At 47.6% G+C, this 22,376-nt stretch overlaps 1 protein-coding gene across 1 annotated transcript in view; it reads left to right on the plus strand.

Annotated features, from left to right (window-relative positions):
* SLC4A4 (solute carrier family 4 (sodium bicarbonate cotransporter), member 4) overlaps positions 1-22,376 on the plus strand; it is a 298,401-nt gene that overhangs the window by 237,967 nt on the left and 38,058 nt on the right. The window contains exons 14-18 of the mRNA XM_015419998.1: positions 171-238; positions 7,397-7,585; positions 9,425-9,538; positions 10,993-11,154; positions 17,331-17,509. Coding sequence (XP_015275484.1) covers positions 171-238; positions 7,397-7,585; positions 9,425-9,538; positions 10,993-11,154; positions 17,331-17,509 — 712 coding nt within the window. The remainder of the gene's footprint in view (positions 1-170; positions 239-7,396; positions 7,586-9,424; positions 9,539-10,992; positions 11,155-17,330; positions 17,510-22,376) is intronic.

Below are 22,376 nucleotides of genomic sequence, written 5' to 3' on the forward strand. Positions count from 1 at the left end.
GGGGGGTAAAACTAATAAATAAATCAATAAATCGAAAGTAAGGAAGTTAGGGATTTTTTTGGTACCCCCCCAAAAAAACTTTGAATTTTTTACAGTTGCTACTGTTTTACACTGTCCTATAAGCGGTGCTTTCAAAACTCTGCATTTCCCCCCCCTCTTGTCTCTTGCAGTTAATAGCTCTTTAGTCAATGAGACTGCCACAATAGCGAACTGGCTTGCAAGGAACTCAGCAGAGATGGTAAGCAAACCCGAATGGGAGAAACGAATGCTTGAAATGTTCATATTCCCTATGGTTACTCTGTCTGCCCTTTGGTGTTTTGTCATTCAAGTGCACTCTTATTTTTAACTTTTTTTGGGGGGGGGGGGTTGGAAAAAAAGAAAATGCAAAGCGGGAATTAGTATTTGAAACATTATTTTTACGTATTCATACCAAGGCATGCATCTTCATTCAGTTGTTTATTTTATCTTGTAAAAACTGAAAAGCACTATGAATAAGTTATGCCGCAGTGGCTTTTAGATACCCTTTGAAGGAAGAAATGTACAAAGAGAACGATACGTTACAAATATATTGAAATGATAACTTTTGTTTTCTCTGTCTCGTGAACCGTAACATATAACAAATGGTGACCAATACTGTTGGTTCTGTTTTTTCTTAAGCAGTTCTGTTTGTACAAGTCGGAGAAATAAATTGTCCTGAAATTGCTGGGAGGGTCTAGCCGAGAGCAAAATTAAGTTGTAGGGTTGCCAAACTCCAGGTAGTAGCTGGAGATCTTTCAGTATTTCAGCTGATCTCCAGGCAATAGACATTCATTCCCCTGGAGAAAATTGCCCCTTTGGAAGGTGAACTCTATGGCATTATACCCCACTGAGGTCCCCCCTCCCCAAACCCTGCCTTCCTCAGGCTCCACCCCCAAAGTTTCCAGGAATCTCCCAACCCAGAGTTGGCAACCTTAATCAATAGGAACGTTGACTTTTCTACTGATTTTAAACTTTATTTACAAAAGTCAGGGAATTCCAGAATACTTGAATGAGGGGATCTCTTTTTTACTTGTTTCTTTATTAAAACACTAATATCCTGCCTTTTCTTGTGGTTCAGGGCAGCTTAGATGTAATAGTAGAAAGCATTTTCAGTTAAAATTAAAAAATAGTAAGCCACAAATCTTTCCCACCTTCTCTCCCCTTAGTGGCAGCAGCATAATTCTGTGACTGATTTTGACCAGGAAGTGTTTCAGGGTGAGAAATATGATAGCAAAAGTCACCTAAACTTATGGGGAAAGAGAGATGCTAGAGAAGGGGTCCCCAATGTTTTTGAGCCAATGAGCGGTTTTCGAACTCAGATACAGGTTGGTGGACACGGCTACAAAATGGCTGCCATAGGAGGTGGAGTCAACAACAAAATGGCCTCCATGGGAGGCGGAGCTACACACACAGAGGAAGTCAATTTTCAGGGGATAATAGTAGTAATATAATTTTTAAAATATACGAGGAAAAAGCAATGTGAGAGAAAACAAAAACAAAACTGGTGGCAGTTTATGCTGAAACAATGTTATTTTTAATTTGCACAGGCCACTAGCTCTCCACTGGGCAGTCAGAAGCCTTACTCAGCAGGAAACCCCACTTGGCCTTATCCATTTTCTAACAACACATGGTGGGTGCCAGGAATGGTGTTGAGCACTGTGGTGCCTACAGGGGGACACCTGTGCTAGAGGAACTGGGAGCGGACAAGGAGTAAGCCCCACCACACTGGGCTCCCTTTTGAGGGGCAGGAAGAGGGATCCGGGTACGATTGTTCTGAGTCAAACGGAATAACATCATCCAGGGTCAGGCATATGCAACGGATATGCCCATCCCCCTTGCTCACAAGCCCCCTGCAAGCTGTGCAGATTGTCCGGTCTATTTCACGAGGCCGTTAAGAATGGAGAGAGTCGCCTATTAGAAATTCTGCTAGACAGCTCGGCAAAGGAAGGGAAATGTGCTGAGTATTGCAATGTACGGCGACAAAGAGCCATCGCCTTGGGGGATGCTCTGTGTAGCTGACAACCTCATGCACTGACAATATCGTGCTCATCGGTTCTGAAGGCAGCAGCCTCTGCCTCCTCGAGCCTGGCTTTCTAAAGTCAGGGTTGGCCTTGTGTTCTCTCTCTGTCAGCAGAGCATTGTGTGCTCTCATCCCTTTTTCTCTAGCCCAGGGGTCCCCACCGTGGTACCGGTAATCCATTTCCTGATGCCCATCAAGTATTTCTAGGAAGTGGGTGAGGCCAGGTGGGACTCTTGGCCAAACAAGGGTTCTGATTGGGCACTGGGTATTTGACTGGCTGTGCAGATTTTTTAAAAATATTGCTTTGGCAGCAGCTGCCACCACTGTTCCCTCTAAGCTGAGTTAGTGTGAGCTAGCTCACAGTTTTTTTAGCCTCTAGCTCACAATTTTTGTCTACGCTCAGGAAGAATGGCTCCAGAGCAAACTAATTTATGCAGTAGCCAAATCGTTCGCTCACAACTTTAATGCCAAGTAGCTCACAGCATGATAAAAAGTAGAGACATCACCCTGCCAACAAAAGTGTGCATGGTCAAAGCAATGGTATTCCCAGTAGTCATGTATGGCTGCGCCGAATAATAGATTCTTTTGAACTATGGTGCTGGAGAAGACTCTTGAGAGTCCCTTGGACTGCAAGAAGAACAAATCAGTCAATCCTAAAAGAAATCAACCCTGACTGCTCCCTGGAAGGCCAGATAATGAAACTGAAGCTCAAATACTTTGGCCACCAAATGAGAAGGGAGCACTCACTGGAGAAGACCCCAATGCTGGGAAAGATTGAAGGTCAAAGAAGACGGGGACGGCAAAGGATGAGATGGTTAGACAGTGTCATAGATGCAACGAACATGAAATTGAGCACACTTCAGAGGACGGCGGAAGACCGGAAGGCCTGGTGGGAGCTGATCCATGGGGTCGTGAAGAGTCGGACTCGACTGTGCGACTGAACAACAAAGCTCACAAAGGAGATTTTTTGCTCACAAGACTCCACAGCTTAGAGGGAGCATTTGCTGCCGCTATAGCACAGGGACCTGTACTGTGTGAATGGAAGTAAGCTGCGGTAGCCGTTGTGTGGCTGGCTCCGCCTCATGCAGCAGCCATTTTGTGGCTGTGCCCGCTGCATTGTGGCAGAATTCCAGAGGTGTCCACAGGCTCAAAAAGTTGGAGACTCCTGCTCTAGCCTTTCCCATTCCTCCCCGCTCCATCCTTCTGTTACCCCTCTCATTATCTTCCCTTGCTTTCCTGTTCTACCCCATTACTGAAGTGTAGACTGTAAGGTCATTGGGGCAAGAGCGTATTTAAAGCACTCATGACTGTTTGGTGTAGTGGTTAATGGTAATGGTAATAACAGATGTAGTGTGATAACCAGTGTTCCCTCTAAGCTGAATTAGTGTGAGCTAGCTCACAGTTTTTTAGCCTCCAGCGGACAGATTTTTGTCTTAGCTCAGGAAGGAGGGCTCCAGAGCAAACTAACGTATGCAGCAGCCAAAGCAGTTGCTCACAACTTTAACGCCAGTAGCTCACAAGGTAGAATTTTTGCTCACAAGACTCCACAGCTTAGAGGGAGCATTGGTTGTAACCGTAAATGGCAGGCTCACTGAATGCCATGCCTTAAGAAGGTATGCCAATTTTAGGAACGGCTAACTCAAGCTGGGAGGGAAATGAGTTCAAGTGCACCCCAGCTGAGGGCTCTCGCCTCTCTGATTGGTTGGTAAGCATGCTTATAAATTGGTATCCCGTCAAGCGTGAAAGGAGCACACATGTAGAACCTCTCTTTTTAAAAGCTAAAAAGCTACTCCTCCCCGACACCAGAGCAGCCCTCCCCCAGTCACATCTTCTGCGTTTTTTAAAAGGCAGGAAGTGATTTCTGCAGGTAAGCACCCGGCGTGTTCCTTGGGGCCCGTGTTTATTTTTGCACTGAGACACTCATGCAAGAAGCAAAACCAGGGAAGTGAGTGCAGGCAGCATGGGTCAGCCTGGCTGTTGTTTCTCTGAAATTACAAGCCGCTCGGGTTCTTAAAAGGCCAAATCCTTTCGGGTAACGCTGTCCCTTCCGTGTAGGCCACTGCACCAGAATGATTTATCTGAAATTAAAAACTCCAGTTTCAAATTCAATTGGAAACTGATGATTGATGGATGGTTATTATCAGGGCTATTTTTGGGCGGGAACGCACAGGAACGGAGTTCCGGCTGGCTTCAATGTTGGCCACGCCCACTACAGCCAAAATCTCTGCATGCATGGCTACAGAAGGAAGGCCTAGAGAGTGACCCACCCAGCAACTCCAAGGCGGCGGCGGGGGGGGGGGCCTGGAAGGATTGGGGAGGCATTTAAATGCCTCCCCGTGCTTTCCCCAGCCTGTCCGAGGGCCAGCTTGCCCGGGCTTCCCGCAGCCATGGGGCACCCGGGTTAGCCAAGGGAAGGCATGGGGTGTGGCCTAATATGATAATGAGTTTCTGCGGTTGGGTGTGGCCCAATATGCTAATGAGTTCCTGCTCGGCTTTTTCTAAAAAAAATGCCCTGGTTATTATAGTCCTATGCAGACAACCTATCAGTGTGTTCACTCATTGTGTCGGGAGGGAGAGAGTGCATGCGCGTGCTGGCATCACTCTCTGCTTCCACGTGGCCACCAAGTGGTCTGCATGGGGCGAATGCACAGAGGAAGTCCGTTTACGGACACCTTCTCCCTGTGATCAGCAGTGTTCCAAAATGAGTCATGTTAGTCTGTCTGCAGCAATAGAAAAGAAGCCCAATAGCACCTTAAAGACTAACAAAATTTATGGTAGGGTAGGAGCAGGGGTCATTTCATGCGGGAGCGGACAGGAGCGGAGCTCCGCCAGTAAGGAGCCCAGGGGGCGGGCACATGCAACAAGCCCCTCCCCCTGCTCCCAGCAGCCCTCAGTTGGGTCACGAGGAGCAAGAAGCAGCCAGGTCAGTTGCAGAGCCCCCCCTGGCCCGCCTTCAGGTACAAGCTCTCTGTGAGGGCAGATCTGCACGTTCCCCCCCCCCCCCAAAACCTAGAAACCCTCCAAAATAGTCCAGTGGAGCCTGAGCGGTGGGTGTTGCCTTCTGACACACTTCCGGGTGTGTGGTATATGCAAATGAGTTATGCTAATGAGTTATGCTAATGAGCTCCTGCACCTCTTTTTCTACGAAATGACCCTTGTGTAGGAGCTTCCATGACTCATGGCTCACTGAAGAAGCGAGCAGTGACTCATGAAAGCTCCTACACTACCACAAATTTTGTTAGTCTTTAAGATGCTACTGGACTCTTTTCTATTCCAAAACTAGTGTTGCTGATTGCAGGGATGGAGGGTGTACACATGGGCAGTTTGTCCACTCATTTGCTGCCAGTTTGGTGTAGTGGTTAAGTGCGCGGACTCTAATCTGGGAGAACCGGGTTTGATTCCCACTCCTCCACTTGCACCTGCTGGGTGACCTTGGGCAAGCCATAGTTTTGATAAGAGCTGTTCTTGAAAAAGAGCAGTTTCTGTCAAGAGCTCTCTCAGCCTCACCTATCTCACAGGGTGTCTGTTGTGGGGAGGGGAAGGGAAAGGAAGATTGTAAGCCGCTCTGAGACTCCCGAGTGAAGGGTGGAGTATCAATCCAATCTCCTCTTCTCCTTCTCCTTCTCCTTGGCATGCAGACCACGCGGTGATTGCATGAAGGTGGGGGGAGGGCAGGGCCATGGTGTTTGTGCCTGTTCTCCCTCCCTCCAGGACGAGGAAACACACAGGTGGGTAGCATCATGCTTGGTGGCGGTGGAAAGTGCTGCCATGTCGCAGCTGATTTATGGCAACCCGATAGGCAGAGGTGTCGAACTCATTTGCTACGAGGGCCGGATCTGACATAGATGTCACTTTGTCCAGCCGGGCCACGTGTGCCATAAAATGCAATGGCAGGTACCGGAGATACAAACTGTATAAAGGACACAGGCAAACCCAATCAACGATTATTTATTTTCACTCAAAATACAAACGTGCTTTTAAACATTAACACTCTTAGAGTATTTCCTTACAGTATCTCCCCGATGCCCACCCTCCCACTTCCACCGCTCATTACTCATTAGCACTGGGACAGTATACAGGGACGTAACGTACAGCCTCTGTCATCTGGCAGTAAAGGTAACAGCCAGTTGCTCGCAGGCCGGATGAGAGCCCTGGACGGACTGGTTCTGGCCCACGGGCCATGTGTTTGACACCCGTGCCATAGGGTTTTCGAGACAAATGGAGGTAGTTTGCCATTACCTGCCTCTGCATAGTGACCCTGGACTTCCTCAGTGGTCTCCCATTCAAGTACTAACCAGGATCAACCCTTCTAGCTTCTGAGATCTGACATCGGGCTAGTCCGGGCCATCCAGGTCAGGGCAGTAGCCTACTTAGGTTTCCCTTGCTCGAAAGCCAGTCGAATCCGACTCTAGGGGTGCGGTGCTCATTTCCGTTTCCAAGCCGAAGAGCCAGCGCTGTCCGAAGACGTTTCTGTGGTCATGTGGCCGGCACGAATAGACACCGAGAAGCACAGAACGCTGTCACCTTCCCACCGAAGCGGTACCGATTTATCTACTTGTAATTTCTTGCTTTCGAACTGCTAGGTTGGCAGGAGCTGGGGCCAGAGACGGGAGCTCACTCCATCACGCGGCACCCGGGTCTCGAACTGCCGAACTACCGACTTTCCGGTCTGCAGTTCAGTGTCTTCACCACTTGAGCCACCACAGCCCCTAGTAGTCTACTTAGGGCTACGTAAAGGTAAAGGTTCCTTTGCTCGAAAGCCAGTCGAGCCCGACTCTAGGGTTGCGGTTCTCATCTCCGTTTCCAAGCCAAAGAGCCAGCGCTGTCCGAAGATGTTTCCGTGGTCATGTGGCCGGCATGACTAAACACCAAGGCGCAAGGAACACTGTTACCTTCCCACTGAATTGGTACCTGTTTATCTACGTGCAATTTCTTGCTTTCGAACTGCTAGGTTGGCAGGAGCTGGAACTAGAGACGGGACCTCACTCCGTCATGCGGCACCCGGGTCTCAAACTGCTGAACTACCGACCTTCCACAGCCTGCAGTTCAGCGTCTTAACCACTTGAGCCACCGCAGCTCCTAGGGCTACTTAGGGCTATAATAATTCTCAGCCAAGCATCATGGCTCAGCCAAGCATCATGAGTGAACACCCCGAAGGGTGGGCTGCGTTGGGCTTACGAGTGGCGCTTACCATTGGCATTGTGGGGGATCCAGTGGTCCTTGCTGCATAGAACCTTCCCGCCCTGTCTATGTTTCCAGACTCGCTTTCAGCGTAGGCGATGGTTCTTTGTTTCCAGCGACGACTGGCTCTCGAGGAGCTCCTCCTGTCTGACCCCCCCCTGTTGGCTTTATTGACAGCACAACGGCACGACTGACTGGCCCTCTCTGACCAAGAAGGATTGTCTGAAATACGGAGGCAGCTTGGTGGGAAACAACTGCAAGTATGTTCCCGACATCACCCTTATGTCTTGTATCCTGTTTTTGGGCACCTACACCTGCTCCATGGCCTTGAAGAAATTCAAGACCAGTCGCTATTTCCCAACCACTGTAAGTATCTCTGTTTCTTGCCATGTGGTGGGATTTTTTTTTTTTTTTAAGCAGCTGCAACATGCCCAGGGTATACTGGAGCATTTCAGTTTAGGGAAAAAAAGCAATGAATACAAACAGAGTAGAGCTACTGCAAATTGTGCATATTTCAAACTTGTATTAAATGCAATAACAATATATCAAGTTATTTTTTTACAGAAAATTGAAGTCGATATTTATAAATGATGATGGATGGATGACGAACTCCCCCGGAGTTGATTTTTGTTTCGAGGTGTCTTTTTCAAATATCAAACCTCATGCAAGTGTGTCTCCACGAGGTCCATTTTGGTGTTATTCATAAGATGTTCTCAATCACAATATCACATGCGGGCTGATCTTATGAATAACACCAAAATGTACATGAATTAAGGAGAAATCCAATTTGGAAGACTTGTGACGAAAATCAACTCCGGGGGGAGCTCTACTCTGTTTGTATTCATATTATACTGCATAACCCCCCCTATCTTCTTAGAAAAAAAAACAATGACATGATAAAGTTATGTATTTTGTTGTGGTTATGTTGGTATTTTGTGTGTGTTTTTTTGTACGTGCATGCCTGGAAGTCGTGATTAACGTCTGGCGACCCCTAGCGGGGCTTGGACATTTTCAGAGAGGTGGCTTTGCTATTGCCTGCCTGTGTGTCCCGACCTTGATATTCCTTGGAGGTCTCCCATCCAAATACTTGCCGGAGTCGGCCCTGCTTAGCTTCCAAGATATGACGAGATCAGGCATGCCTGGGCTGTCCAGGTCAGGGCAAAGTTCTGTATGTTGTTGAGGAAGTGGACCTTGAGATAATACTAGAGTGTGGCGTGCCTAGTGAATCGTGAGCAGTAAATTCAGAAGCCACCAAATGAACTGCTTTCACACACAGCAGAAAATTAACTTGTGGGAGCTCACTGCCTCTGGATGTAGCGGGGGCCACTGACCTAGACGGTGTTAAAAGGTAGGTAGAGTCACGGAGGGCAGGACCATCGGTTGCTATTAGCTACACTGGAGTCCCTCATTGGGATGTGTACCTGTAAAAAAAAAAAAAATCAGTATTTTCAGATCTGGATTCCGGGAATGCGTTCCGTGCCAGTATCCCGGAGTATTCAGGTTCCTGCATACTCTTTCGGAATTCTGATTTGGCTTTTTTCCAGAGGTCAAAATTTTTCAGGTTCTTTATTCGGGGGGGGGGGCTTTTTCCAGGGGACTGGAGTGGCGGAGCTCAACATCCCCTCTAAGCTGTGGAGTCCCATGAGCAAAAATTCTACTTTGTGAGCTACTGGCATTAAAGTTGTGAGCGAGCGATTGGGCTGCTGCAGAAATCAGCTTGCTCTGGAGTCCTCCTTCCTGAGCGAAGACGAAAAATGTCTGAGCCGGAGGCTAAAAAACTGTGAGCTAGCTCACACTAACTCAGCTTAGAGGGAACACTGGCGGCACTGTAGCAGAAGCAGCGCACACCCCTCCAAAAAAATCTCACTCTGAAATGGATTCAAGCAGCAGGCAGGCCTACTTTTTATCCTCTTTGCCCACCATGCTCAGAGAACCATGGAGGGCTATGAGAGAATCACCATGATTGGGCATACGGTTCTAGTGCTCTCCCTAACATGTGATCCCATTGCCCGGAAGCCCTTCCCCCTTTCTCTTGTTGCCCAGGAAACCATTAAAAACCAAGAAAAACAGACCTGAGAGCCTTAAAATACAGGCCCCAAGATATTCTTGAATGTTCCTGAATATTTCTGGCAGTATTCAGGATCTGGCAAAGTAAAATGATTTCTGACAGTAGTCTGATGTCAGTTTAAAAAATGTCTTTTTCAGGCACGGAAGCTAATCAGTGACTTTGCCATCATCCTTTCCATTCTGATATTCTGTGGGATTGATGCTCTGGTAGGTGTGGATACACCGAAACTCATTGTGCCAAGTGAATTCAAGGTACGTCGATGGGCTTTTTCTTCAGAGTCGGGGAGTTGGCGTGGATGGGCATTAGTGGAGACCCATGATCCAGAGAGTCCTCTGATCAGTTTATATGTTGGGCCAATTTAATTCCCGGAACAAACAGACTAACTTTGCCAAGGGCCTCTGCTTCAGTCTCCCATTTGCTGCTGAAAGAGCTGAGCCCCCAAATCTGTTGCCCTCTTATTAGATCCACTGGCACTGTTGCGGGGATGGGGGCCTTGTGCATTTGGTGTACTCAGGGGGGGGGGGCTGCATAAGAACATAACATAAGAACATAAGAGACGCCAATGTGGGATCAGGCCAAAGGCCCATCCAGTCCAACACTCTGTGTCACACAGGGGCCAGAAATACCAGGTGCCACCAGGAGGTCCACCAGTGGGGCCAGGACATTAGAAGCCCTCCCAGTGTTGACCCCCCCCCCAAGCACCAAGAAGACAGAGCATCACTTGCCCCAGAGCCCCTATCTATACCTTGTGGCTAATGGCCACTGATGGACCTCTGCTCCATATGCTTATCTAATTCCCTCTTGAAGCCGTCCATGCTTGTAGACGCCACCACTTCCTGTGGCAGTGAATTCCATGTGTGAATCACACTTTGGGTGAAGAAGGACTTCCTTTTATCCGTTCTAACCCAACCGCTCAGCAATTTCGTGGAGTGCCCACGAGTTCTTGTATTGTGAGAAAGGGAGAAAAGTACCTCTTTCTCTACCTGCTCTTTCCCATGCATAATCTTATAAACCTCATGGTCATGGATAGGAGAGGGCACGAACCTCTGGTTCACAAACCACAAACCGGCAACATTCGTCATGAAACTAGGTTCGTAACAAGGTTTAGTGCTCATCCCTAGTCATGTGTTTACCTGCAATACTTATCTTGGTTTTGAGCAGGCAACACCGTCTCCAACTGGGGGCCGTGTGGGACAGGTGGATAACTTGTGGCACAGGCACTGGAACTTGCCGCATGCTCCACTTGCCATCACACGCATTCCCAAATCTTACATCTACAGTATGGAGACCAGACCTCATGGCAACCATATAGCAGTGGTCCATACAAATGACACCTGAGACTAACCCAGTGGTCTGCATTTGGGGTTCTGAGTTATCCTCCCCCCCTTCCATTTTCCCCTGCCCTTTTGCATCAGGACGATGAAGCAGGACCACTCTCTGTGGCCCCTGTTGGTTGAGTCTACTAAATCTAGAGTTTGCAAACCTCATAAAGTCTTCTGTGGAGGCAGAACCTTTCCTAGGTTCCCTAGACTGTCTTTCTCCTCTCTCACCCATTATCAGTATTCACACTTGCCTGGAAAGAAGAACGAAGGTTAGGGCATTAGGGCAGAGGGCCTTTAATTGTCGCCATCGCAGTTGGATCTCTACTTTGTCTTGGGATTAAGTCTACACCGTGATGCCCATGTCCGTCTCTTTGTCCATCAAGCCAACGAGCCCCCACAGAGGCTGGTTTGTCCCACCGTTCGGAGGAAACCCCTGGTGGGTGTACCTGGCGGCAGCTCTCCCTGCGCTGCTGGTGACCATCCTCATCTTCATGGACCAGCAGATCACGGCTGTCATCGTAAACCGAAAAGAGCACAAACTCAAGGTTGGTAGATACGTTCAAGGTGGTAACTTCAATGTAAGTCGGTGATAGTGTATTCAGCTGAAAGAGAGTCTTGGCGTCTTGTGGCCCTTGGCTATGGGGATTGTGGTAGAATTTTAAGAATCCCAGGGTAATTTTCGACTCTCCGGAGCTTCGGAGGAAAATTTTTAAAATGGGCTGATCAAAGTTTGAGATGTGGTCCTTGGTCTCTAAGACAGATTCAGGGTTGTCTTGTAGTTTCAGGTGGAGGACCAGAATGGTTGGCCTTTAGTGGATATTCTCTAATTTTAATTATTTTGTGTTTCTCCTGGAACGATTGCCCTCGGCATACAGATCTCGGCTGGATTTTGTGTGAACATTTTCTGTGATTGGTTTGGATGGATATCTTTGGAAGGTCTTTAATTCTATTGCGATAGTATTTGGTATAGTGACAGTTGTTATTTATGGTTTCATATAAGAAATCTACACACAAACCGTACAATAATACGTGGCTTTATAACATTTTTTTTTTGATAATTCTTATCATGGTAGTTTTTCTTTTGTTGTTTATGCAGAAGAGAAAGATTCCAGTCTAGTAGCGCCTTAAAGACCAACAAGATTTCCAGGGTATAATCTTCCAAGACTTTAAATCTCCCTTTGTCAGATGTTTGTCAGGGTATAGGGTTGCATCCTGTTGACTTTTCCAGTTCACTTGGGGTTTCAGCAGGGCTGTATCTCTTGATCTTAGTGGAAGGAGGCCTTTGTGAAGAAGAAGAGATTGGATGTATACCCCGCCCTTCACTACCCAAAGGTGTCTCAGAGCAGCTTACAAACTCTTTTACAATCTCCTTCCCCTTCCCCTCCCCACCACAGACACCCTGTGAGGCAGGTGGGGCTGAGAGAGCTCTGACAGAAACGGCTCTTTTTCAAGAACAGCTCTTATAAGAACTATGGCTTACCCAAGGTCATCCAGCCAGGTGCAAGTGGAGGGGTGGGGAATCAAACCCGGTTCTCCCAGATTAGAGTCCACTCACTTAACCACTGCACCAAACTGGCTCTCTGTGTAGATTGGAACTTCTTCCCCTTTTGTCTGCTATCCAGAGCTGGTCTTACCATGAGACATGATTGTCAGCAGAGGCAAGGTGGAGGAGCGGAGTATAGACCCGAGTGTTTCCCACTAGTTAAGAGGGTCCCACCATCAAATAAAAACTCATTGTAAACTAATTTTTTTTAAAAATGGTGATTAACACCTCAGGTTGACACCTCAGGTTCTCACAGCGATAAACGTAGAAGAAGAAGATTGGATTTATACCTTGCCCTTCATTTGGAGTCTCAGTACGGCTTACAATCTCCTTTCCCTTCCCCTCCCTACAATAGACACCCTGTGAGGTAGGTGGGGCTGAGAGAAACGGCTCTTTTTAAAGGACAGCTCTGATGGAACTATGGCTTGCCCAAGGTCATCCAGGAGCTGCAATTGAAGGAGTGGGGAATCAAACCCAGTTCTCCCAGATTAGAGTCCGCACACTTCACCACTACACCAAACTGGCCGTAGAGTTTTTGCGTCCGTATGTGTGCTGGTAGCTCTGAGGGAGGTTTTCAAGTGGTTTCTTAAGTATGGCTTGAGTATTCAGTGATGTAGGCAACCAGTGTGGTACAGTGGTTCAAGAGTGTTGGCATAGGGTCTAGGAAACCCCAGTTCGAATCCCTGCTGAGGTTCTCCAGGACACTGGAGTCTCTCTTTACTCAGGATTCCTTGTTCAGAAATTACCTTCCACTGAGCATCCCTTTTTTTTGGTAAAGCTGTCTTTGTGTGTGTGGGAGAGAGCTTTTGAGAGGTTTTTTAGGTTCATGCTTTGATGTTATTTGGCTCGCGGAACAAATTGAATTTATTAAATCGGTCCCTTTTTAACACAGCATCCCCCCCCCCCGTCAGTTTACACAGGGAGGTGTGTGAAGGAAGAAGCACTGTGAGTTTTATAACAAGAATAGGTGTCATGACGGAAGCGTTTGCTTCGTTTACTGTGTAATCCTACACATAGTTACCCCCTTTGAGGTCCATTGACTTCATTGTATTTAGAGGGGTGTAACTCTGCTTAAGGAGCTGCGGTGGCTCAAGTGGTTAAGACACTGAACTGCAGGCTGTGGAAGGGCAGTAGTTCAGCGGTTCAAGACCCGGGGGCCGCAAGACAGGGTGAGCTCCTGTCTCTAGTTCCAGCTCCTGCCAACCTAGCAGTTCGAAAGCAAGAAATTGCAAGTTGATAAATAGGGACCACTTCGGTGGGAAGGTAACAGCGTTCCGTGCGCCTTGGTGTTTAGTCATGCCGGCCACATGACCACGGAAACGTCTTCGGACAGCGCTGGCTCTTCGGCTTTGAAACGGAGATGAGCACCGCAACCCTAGAGGCGGATTCGACTGGCTTTCGAGCAAGGGAACCTTTACCTTTACCTTTAACTCTGCTTAGGATCGAACTGCTAGTAGCAGAGCAAACAATTTACTGCAAAGATCTGAAGGAAGGGAGGTTTTATTTTAATGCTCTGCTGTGCTTTAATGAAGACTGTGCTGTGGAACTTATTTTTTCCTGGTTCGATGCTGTTGTTAAGGGCTGAACAGATGGCAGGTGGCAGCGACGTTGGCTTTCTCACAGATCTGCCCTGTTCCAAAGCGAGGACAGGCAAGGGTGGAAGGTATGAACTGGACATCAGAATAGAGTCCATTCTCTTAACCACGACACCACACTGGCTGGCTCTTGAGAGTGGCTAGGAAGATAGCCCTGCTGGCCAAATAGAAATAGTGCCTTGGCCTATGAAGTTCTCATCTCTACTATCTTATTTTAGTGCAATTCCCCATTTCCCTTGTATTTTGGCAGTATTCAAGCATAACTATGTTTAATTAGATGGGTTTTTTTTTTAAGGTTCTAGGATGAGTAGGACACTAGTTAAATTCTTAGCAGTGATCTCTGGGCTGCTTGCTGCCAGACACCCAAGCTTTGTGCAGTCTTTTCAAAGCAGGCTTCCAACTTTGGTTAATGGCAGGGGTCATTTCGTAGAAAAAGAGGTGCAGGAGCTCATTAGCAGAACTCAGTAGCAGAACTTATTTGCATATGCCACACCCCCTGACATCACCGGAAGTGTGTCAGAAGGCAACACCCACCGCTCAGGCTCCACTGGACTGCTTTGTATAGCTAGCTATTGGGGGACGGGACGTGCAGATCTGTCCTTGCAGAGGAGGGAGAGCTTGTACCTGAATAAAATTTGGTCTTAAAGGTGCCACTGGACTGTTTTGGACCAGGGGGCCGGGAGCTCTGCAACTTATCTGGCTGCTTCTTGCTCTGAATGAGGGCTGCTGGGAGCAGGGGGTGGGGCTTGTTGCATGTGCCCGCCCCCTGGGCTCTTTACTGCCGGAGCTCCGCGCCTGTGCGCTCCTGCAGGAAATGACCCCTGGTTAAAGGCATGGTAGGATACAGACCCTTCTCTTTACTCCTCGGGGTCTTCTCTGTGAAGTTCCTCAGAATTCGGTGGAAAATTTCAGTGCGAATCTGTGGGGGATGCGTAGAAAGATAAAAGCTCGAATGGGACAGAGCTGAGGCAGTCTGATTGCCCCTAATAATTGTTCCGTATGATAGCTTTTAAGGAAAAAAAGTTTCTCCAGCTGCTGCATCCTAAAAGGTTTCCATGTTTCCAACATTTGCTTGTGCCATGGAAGCAATCCTTTCTAGAACAGAGATCTAGAGCAAGGGTCATGGCTCAGTGCATCTGGTTTTCGTGCAGAAGGTCCCAGGTTCAAGCCCCAGCAGCATTTCCAGTCAAAAGAGCTCAAAAGATGTGAAAGACCTCCGCCTGAGACCTTGGAGAGCCACTGCCCGTCTGAGTAGACAATACTGACCTTGATGGACTAATGGTCTGATGCAGTATAAGGCAGCTTCATGTGTTCATGTGTCTTTTTCTAGTGCACGAGTCACTAGAGAAGAGGGGGGGAGAAGGTTGTTGTAAGGGGGTTGGACTAGATGACCCTTGATGTGCCTACCAGCTCTATGTTTTTGTGGGCACATTTATCTTACTTTGTTTACAAAATGTCTACTCTGCTTTTTTGACTTCATGCGGGCCTCCAAGGTGGCCAACCAATTAAAATATGGGTAACAAACGCTCGTCTTAAAAAACGGGTTAAAACCAACCAGCGCCCACGTCATTAAAAGAACTCAAACCAGAGCTTAAAATAAATGCAAAAATGTAAGAACAAAAATTAAAACACGAACTGATTAACTTGGAGTGATGTATTAACGTAGGACGTCTTCGTTCATCTTCATCACGTGACGTGTTAACTTGCTGTTCAGCCCCTGTCTGTAAGTTTGAACCCCACCTACCATTCCAGTGTATTTGAAAAAGTGTGCCTTGTTGGTCTTAAAGGTGCCACTGGATTCTAAGGCTGATTTCGCACTAGAGCTGCCTCGTGGTTGCGCCGCCATTTGCCCCGGCACTATTTGTCAATTTCACACCCGAAGCTGCGGGGCTGCATTTTGACTCGCGGCTTCGCCCGATTTCCCCCGCAGTTTCGTGATCCGTTTTTTTGAGGATCGCGAAACTGCGGAGGAAATCGGGCGAAGCCGTTGGTCAAATGCAGCCCTGCAGCTTCGGGTGTGAAATTGACAAATAGTGTCGGGGCAAACGGGTGGCGCACCCACAAGGCACTCTAGTGCGAAATCAGCCTAAATTTGTTCATAGGAAGTTGTTGTGTAGTACCCAGAAGCAGAATGGTAGGCACGCTAGGTTACCTATATGCAATGCGTTTTTAATGCTAATGTGTTAATTCGCTTTTAAAAAAAATATTGACACTTACTTTGGCCATGTAACTTTTTCATCGTTGTTTCTAGCCTCTTTGCTTGCTTGATGAATCATTTGGAAGCTGTCGTTCCTCTCACTTTGGGTAGACCTGAATATTCTTTCACGACCTACTTGTATATTGAAAGGTGAAGACACAGATAACAGTTTAACTGTGTTCCTCACACACACACCCATGGTGACATGTCACCTTCACTGCTTTGCACCTGGGAATCTTCTCAAGTAGAATGCTGACCTGGCTTACTAGAGCTGCTTATTGAGTTTTCAAAGTGCCGAGCGATATATGTATGTTTATTCATGTATGGACTCATCCAGGGGTCATTTTGTAGAAAAAGAGGTGCAGGAGCTCATTAGCATAACTAATTTGCATATGCCACACCCCCTGACATCACCGGAAGTGTGTCAGAAGGCAACACCCACCGCTCAGGCTCCACTGGACTGTTTTGGATTGCTAGCTATTGGAGGAGGGGGAACATGCAGATCTGTCCTCGCAGAGGAGGGAGAGCTTGTACCTGAATAAAACTTGGTCTTAAAGGTGCCACTGAACTGTTTTGGACCAGGGGGCTTTGGGGAGCTCTGCAACGTACCTGACTGCTTGTTGCTCTGACTGAGGGCTGCTGGGAGCAGGGGGTGGGGCTTGTTGCATGTGCCCGCCCCCTGCTCCCAGCAGCCGGAGCTCTGCTCCTGTGCGCTCCTGCAGGAAATGACCCCTGGACTCATCCTCTGTTGAATGCAAAAAAGAAACTGTGGCTTACTTTACATTTGGGTTGCCAGGCCCCCCCCCAGCAACTGGCGGGGGATGGGGTGGGTGGGGTTGTCCAATCCAGGCTGGGAAACTCTTGGAGATTTGGGGGTGGAGCCTGGGGAGGGCAGGGACCTCACTGAGCTACAATGTGATAGTCCACCCTCCACAGCATCCATTTGCTCCATGGAAACTGATCCCTGCGTCTGGAGATGAGCTGTAATTCTGAGGGGTCCCCAGGTCCCACCTGGAGGCTGGCATCCCTACTTTAAATTATAGTTGTAAAACAGCTCTAGGGATAGGGGTCAAGGTTGACGGCATAGAAGCTGGCCAGCCGGTGCTGTCCACGGCTGCCTTTTCCCGTTTACACTGAACCACTCTGAAAAGGCTCAGAATGTGTTTCTCTGGAGTCCAACCCAGGCAGGTCAATAATACATCTGGAGTGAACACGGTGCTCCCAATCTGATCCCAGTGTTCTGCAGATGTTGCATCTCTCTTCACCTTAAAGCTGCAGTCCTGTGCATGCCTATTTGGAAGTAGATCCTGTTAAATCAATGGAACTGCGTCAATCTTGTTAAATAGATAATGAACACTCTGGTTTCCCTCCATTTCTGCCCTGCAGAAAGGTGCTGGTTACCATCTGGATCTCTTCTGGGTGGCCGTTTTGATGATCATCTGTTCCTTCATGGGCCTGCCCTGGTACGTCGCTGCTACCGTGATCTCCATTGCACACATCGACAGCTTGAAGATGGAGACGGAGACTTCGGCACCAGGAGAGCAGCCCAAATTCCTGGGAGTCAGGTGTGTCCGCACAGCCAGTTCTTGTACTAGGCCAACCGGGACAAGCTATCAAGACTGGGACGTTCCCTAAGGTGGAGGTCACAGGGTGGGAGTCGAGATCTTGGTCTCCTGTAGGGAGTGGACATGAGAAGGGCAAATCTAAGAAAGAGCCAGTGTGGTGTGGTTTAGAGAGTTGGACTAGGATCTGGGAGCCCCAGGTTCGAATCCATACTCCTCCACATGCGGCCAGCTGGGTGACCTTGGGTCAGTTACAAGTTATCTCAGAGCTGTTCTCTCAAGAGCAGTTCTCTCAGAGCGCTCTCAGCCCCACCTACCTCACAGGGTGTCTGTTGTGGGGGGGGGGGGAGGAAGGGAAGTTTGTAAGCCACTCTGAGACTCCAGGTGAAGGGTAGAGCATAAATCTTCTTCTCCTCCTCCTCCTCCTCCTCTTCTTCTTCTTCTTCTTCTCCTCCTCCTCCTCCTCCTCCTCCTCTTCTTCTCCTTCTTCTTCTTCTTCTTCTTCTTCTTCTTCTTCTTCTTCTCCTTCTCCTTCTTCTCCTTCTTCTCCTTCTTCTCCTTCTTCTCCTTCTTCTCCTCCTCCTCAATGGAAGACCTTGGACCAGTCATGCACTGTCAAACTAACCTATGTCACAGGGGTTGTTGTGAGGCTAAAATGGAGGAGAGGAGAAATATATTAGCTGCTTCGAGTTCTCACAGGAGAAGAAGGTGGGGTATAAAAGAAGTAAATAAATAAAGAGATTGCAGGGTGACTCAAGACGGTCAGCAAATAAGGCCCTATTAAAGTTGGGGCCAAGATGGAGGTTCAGTTTGGAGTGTATGCGGGGGGGGGGGTGCTGCTGCTGGCTGATGAAAGTCCACTGTAGAAGAGGAGTTGGGTTTTATACCCCACTTTTCTCTACCCTAAGGAGCCTCAAAGTGGCTTACAATGGTTTTCCTTTCCCCTCCCCAAAACAGACACCTTGTGAGGTAGACGGGGCTGAGAGAGCTCTGAGAGAACTGTTCTTCAGAGAACAGCTCTGAGGGAACTGTGACTGACCCAAGGTCACCCATCCGGCTTCACATGAAGGAAGATTGAGGGGAATCAAACCCGGTTCTCCAGATAAGAGTCCACCACTCTTAACCACCACACCACGCTGGCTCCGTGTTTGCAGCCTAAGTCACTGGAGAAGAGAATCATGCTAGGAAAAGAGGGATACCCAACATGAGACAGATTGACTCAATCAAGGGAGCCACGACCCTCAGTTTGCAAGACCTGAGCAAGGCTGTGAACGATTGGACGTTGGGGAGGCCATTCATTCATAGGCAGGGCTTTCTTTGTAGAAAAAGTCCAGCAGGAACTCATTAGCATAATAGGCCACACCCAAGAGCAGGAACTCATTAGCATAATAGGCCACACCCAAGAGCAGAAACTCATTAGCATATTAGGCCACAAACCCCTAATGTAGCCAATCCTAATGCGTTCCTGCTCTTGGGTGTGGCCTATTATGCTAATGAGTTCCTGCTGGGTGTGGCCAACTCAGGAGCCAGCCGGAACTCCGTTCCTGTGCGTTCCTGCCCCAAAATAGCCCTGTTCATAGGGTTGCCATAAGTTGGAAATGACTTGACAGCGCTTAACGCACACAGAAGAAAAAAAAAATGTATGGCTGGTTCTCTGTCACCTTGCCCAGTATGGGGCTGAGTTCGTACAACCACTTTGGAGTCCAAGACGTGGCTTCGGTGTCTAACTGCTGAAGCCAACCCAGGCGTAGAACTGCTCCGTCCTCAGGTTAACTCTGGAGGAACTCCAGGAACTCCGGCATACACCTGGGAACTCTGGTGTAAACTCCACCTTAAGTTCTCTGGAAGGAATGATGAGACAGGCTTAATAAATAACCATTCTTGGGCTGGCTCTCAGTCCGAGGCTGAGATTTAAAAATGGCGAACAAGTCCATGGGTATGTTTAGCCTGGAGAGGAGACGACTGAGAGGTGATACGATAACCCTCTTCAAGTACTTGAAGGGCTGTCGTTTAGAGGATGGTGCGGAGTTGCTTTCTGCGGCCCCAGAAGGTCTGACCAGAACCAACGGGTTGAAATTAAATCAAAAGAGTTTTCGGCTAAACATTAGAAAAAACTTTCCTGACAGTTAGAGTGGTTCTTCAGTGCAATGGGCTTCCTCGGGAGGTGGTGGGCTCTCCTACTTTGGAGGTTTTCAAACAGAGGCTAGATGACAGCAATGCGGATTCTGTGAACTTAGGCAGATCGTGAGAGGGAGGGCAGGAAGGGTTGCCACAGTGCTTAGTTCTCGTGGCCCTTTCTTGCACGCTCAGGGAGATGCTGATCGCCACTCTGGGGTCAGGAACAGTGTTCCCTCTAAGCTGAGTTAGCGTGAGCTAGCTCGCAGTTTTTTAGCCTCCGGCTCACACATTTTTGTCTTAGCTCAGGAAGGAGGGCTCCAGAGCAAACTAATTTATGCAGTAGCCAAATCATCTACTCACAACTTTAATGCCAGTAGCTCACAAAGTAGATTTTTTGCTCACAGGACTCCACAGCTTAGATGGAACATTGATCAGGAAGCAGTTTTTCTCCAGGCCAGTTTGGCTGGAGATCTTTGAGGTTTTTTATCATCTTCTGGGAGTGGAACAGGGGTCACTGGGGTGTGTGTGTGTGTGTGTGTGGGAAGGTATTTGTGAATGTCCTGCATTGTGCAGGGGGTTGGACTAGATGACCCTGGAGGTTCCTTCCAACTCTATGATTCTGTGATTCCCCTGGCTCATGAAGGCTTACGCCACAATACATTCCTTAGTCTTTAAGGTACCGTGGGATTTTTTTTCTACAGCTTTAGCTGCGTCGGGCTAACCCAACTTCCACTCTAGAATTTATCCTTGGCTGTTAGCTGTGTTCCAAAGCTGTGGTTTTGCCCACAGTGGAGGCTGGGGAGGAGAGGAAAGCGGGGACAGATATTAAAAGCTGTGCTAAAAGAGGCAACGACACTTGGTAGAGTGCTTAAGGATCTTCTGCAACCCAAAAAAGGGCACCGGGACAGGCAGTCTGTGTAAAAACCCTAAAAAGGTTAGTCAGGAATAGAAAAGGGCCAACTCTAAAAATCTAATCATAAAATATACAAAAATATATGTGTGTGTTTATTCAACATAAATTAAAATAACAAACAAGGGCCCATTCATACCTCATATAAAACCATAAAAACATACAAGGGCTAATAAGATAGACCTAATAAGATAGACCTGATGCGTTTCGGCCTTTACAGGCCTTCCTCAGAGGTCTAATACATACAGAACATATCGGCTGATGTGCAAAAATACATACAATTCTACATATACAAAATATGGAATAAAGACCAGAAATCAATTGTTCCAAAGTTTAACCACTGGGCAAGGAAAAGAAATACAGAAATACAAATGAAGCCTCCAGTGAAATCACATGTCCAGTGGTACTTCTCTCTGGTCAACTGTATATTCATCTAAGGTTGTACAGCCAAATGTCTACTATATAGGCCCAACACCTTTTTGATCAACACTGCTTTTAACCTAAGGAACATTTTATTTGGAACATTTGGCTGTACAATCTCAGGAGAATATATAGTTGACCAGAGAGAAGTACCACTGGACATGTGATTTCACCTGGTCTTTATTCCATATTTTGTATATGTAGAATTGTATGTATTTTTGCACATCAGCCAATATGTTCTGTATGTATTAGACCTCTGAGGAAGGCCTGTAAAGGCCGAAACGCGTCAGGTCTATCTTATTAGGTCTATCTTATTAGCCCTTGTATGTTTTTATAGTTTTATATGAGGTGTGAATGGGCCCTTGTTTGTTATTTTAATTTATGTTGAATAAACACACACATATATTTTTGCATATTTTATGATTAGATTTTTAGAGTTGGCCCTTTTCTATTCCTGACTAACCTTTTTAGGTTCTGAATTCTAGGTTTAGGTTCAGTTTTTTCCCCCCTTTTTTCTTCTTTGTCCTTTTTGTGTAAAAACCCTGCCATACACGCTGGGGGGGGGGTTGTTTTGGGTGAAGGCCGTGCGCATCTATGGATCTGTGACTCTTGCAGTCGTGTGGGAGGGCGGGCTCAAGAATGGGGGTGATTCTGCATCTGACACTCGCTCCACATTTCCTCAACTCTGAGGAAAAGGTGCAGCTCAAACCCACATTCAGATACTCCAGGGCACCACCTACTGACTGCAAAGTCACCCCTGAACGGTCATAAATCTATGCAGACGGTACCATAAAAACCGATGATCAAAGAAAGTGAAAGCCGGCATGCAGTGTAGAGGGTACCATAAAACCCCGTGATCAAAGTAAGTGAAAGCAGCATGCAATGCAGAGGGGAATTTCTGGGTTTGGTAAAACAACGAAGGGAAAAGCCAATACAGAATCACCCTCTAGACGTTTACCCCCACTTTGATTCTTTAAAAGAGATTCACGTGTGACCAAAGCATGCTAGCAAGTTCTGTGAGTGTATTGTGACAATGTGTTTGCTGTGGGCTGGTTTTTATTTAAAGTACGGATGGCTTTATCTGTCTGCAAGCAGAAGATTTTTGAAAGCAGCTATGTGCACTGGGGAGTAAAGTATTTGGCCAGGTTTCTCCATTGGCCTTCTGACATTCTGGATTCTTCTTAATGAAGTTAAAAAGCGGGAGCATGGCATGAAATTGTGAGCATTGCACAAGCTGTTATCTATTGAAGCTGTTGGTTTTGGATTTCATTGTGCATCAGTGATAGAAGTTGGAGAGGCGTGTGTAATACACACGCGCGCACACACATACTGCCTGCAGGATGGGTTTATATAGGGTTGACAACTCCTGTTTGGTAGATTTGTGGGTGGAGCCTGGGGAGGGCAGGGTTTGGGGGCGGGAGG

The sequence above is a fragment of the Gekko japonicus genome, unplaced genomic scaffold (genome assembly GCF_001447785.1).
Source record: "Gekko japonicus isolate JY-2015 unplaced genomic scaffold, Gekko_japonicus_V1.1 scaffold350, whole genome shotgun sequence".
Classification (NCBI taxonomy): domain Eukaryota; kingdom Metazoa; phylum Chordata; class Lepidosauria; order Squamata; family Gekkonidae; genus Gekko; species Gekko japonicus.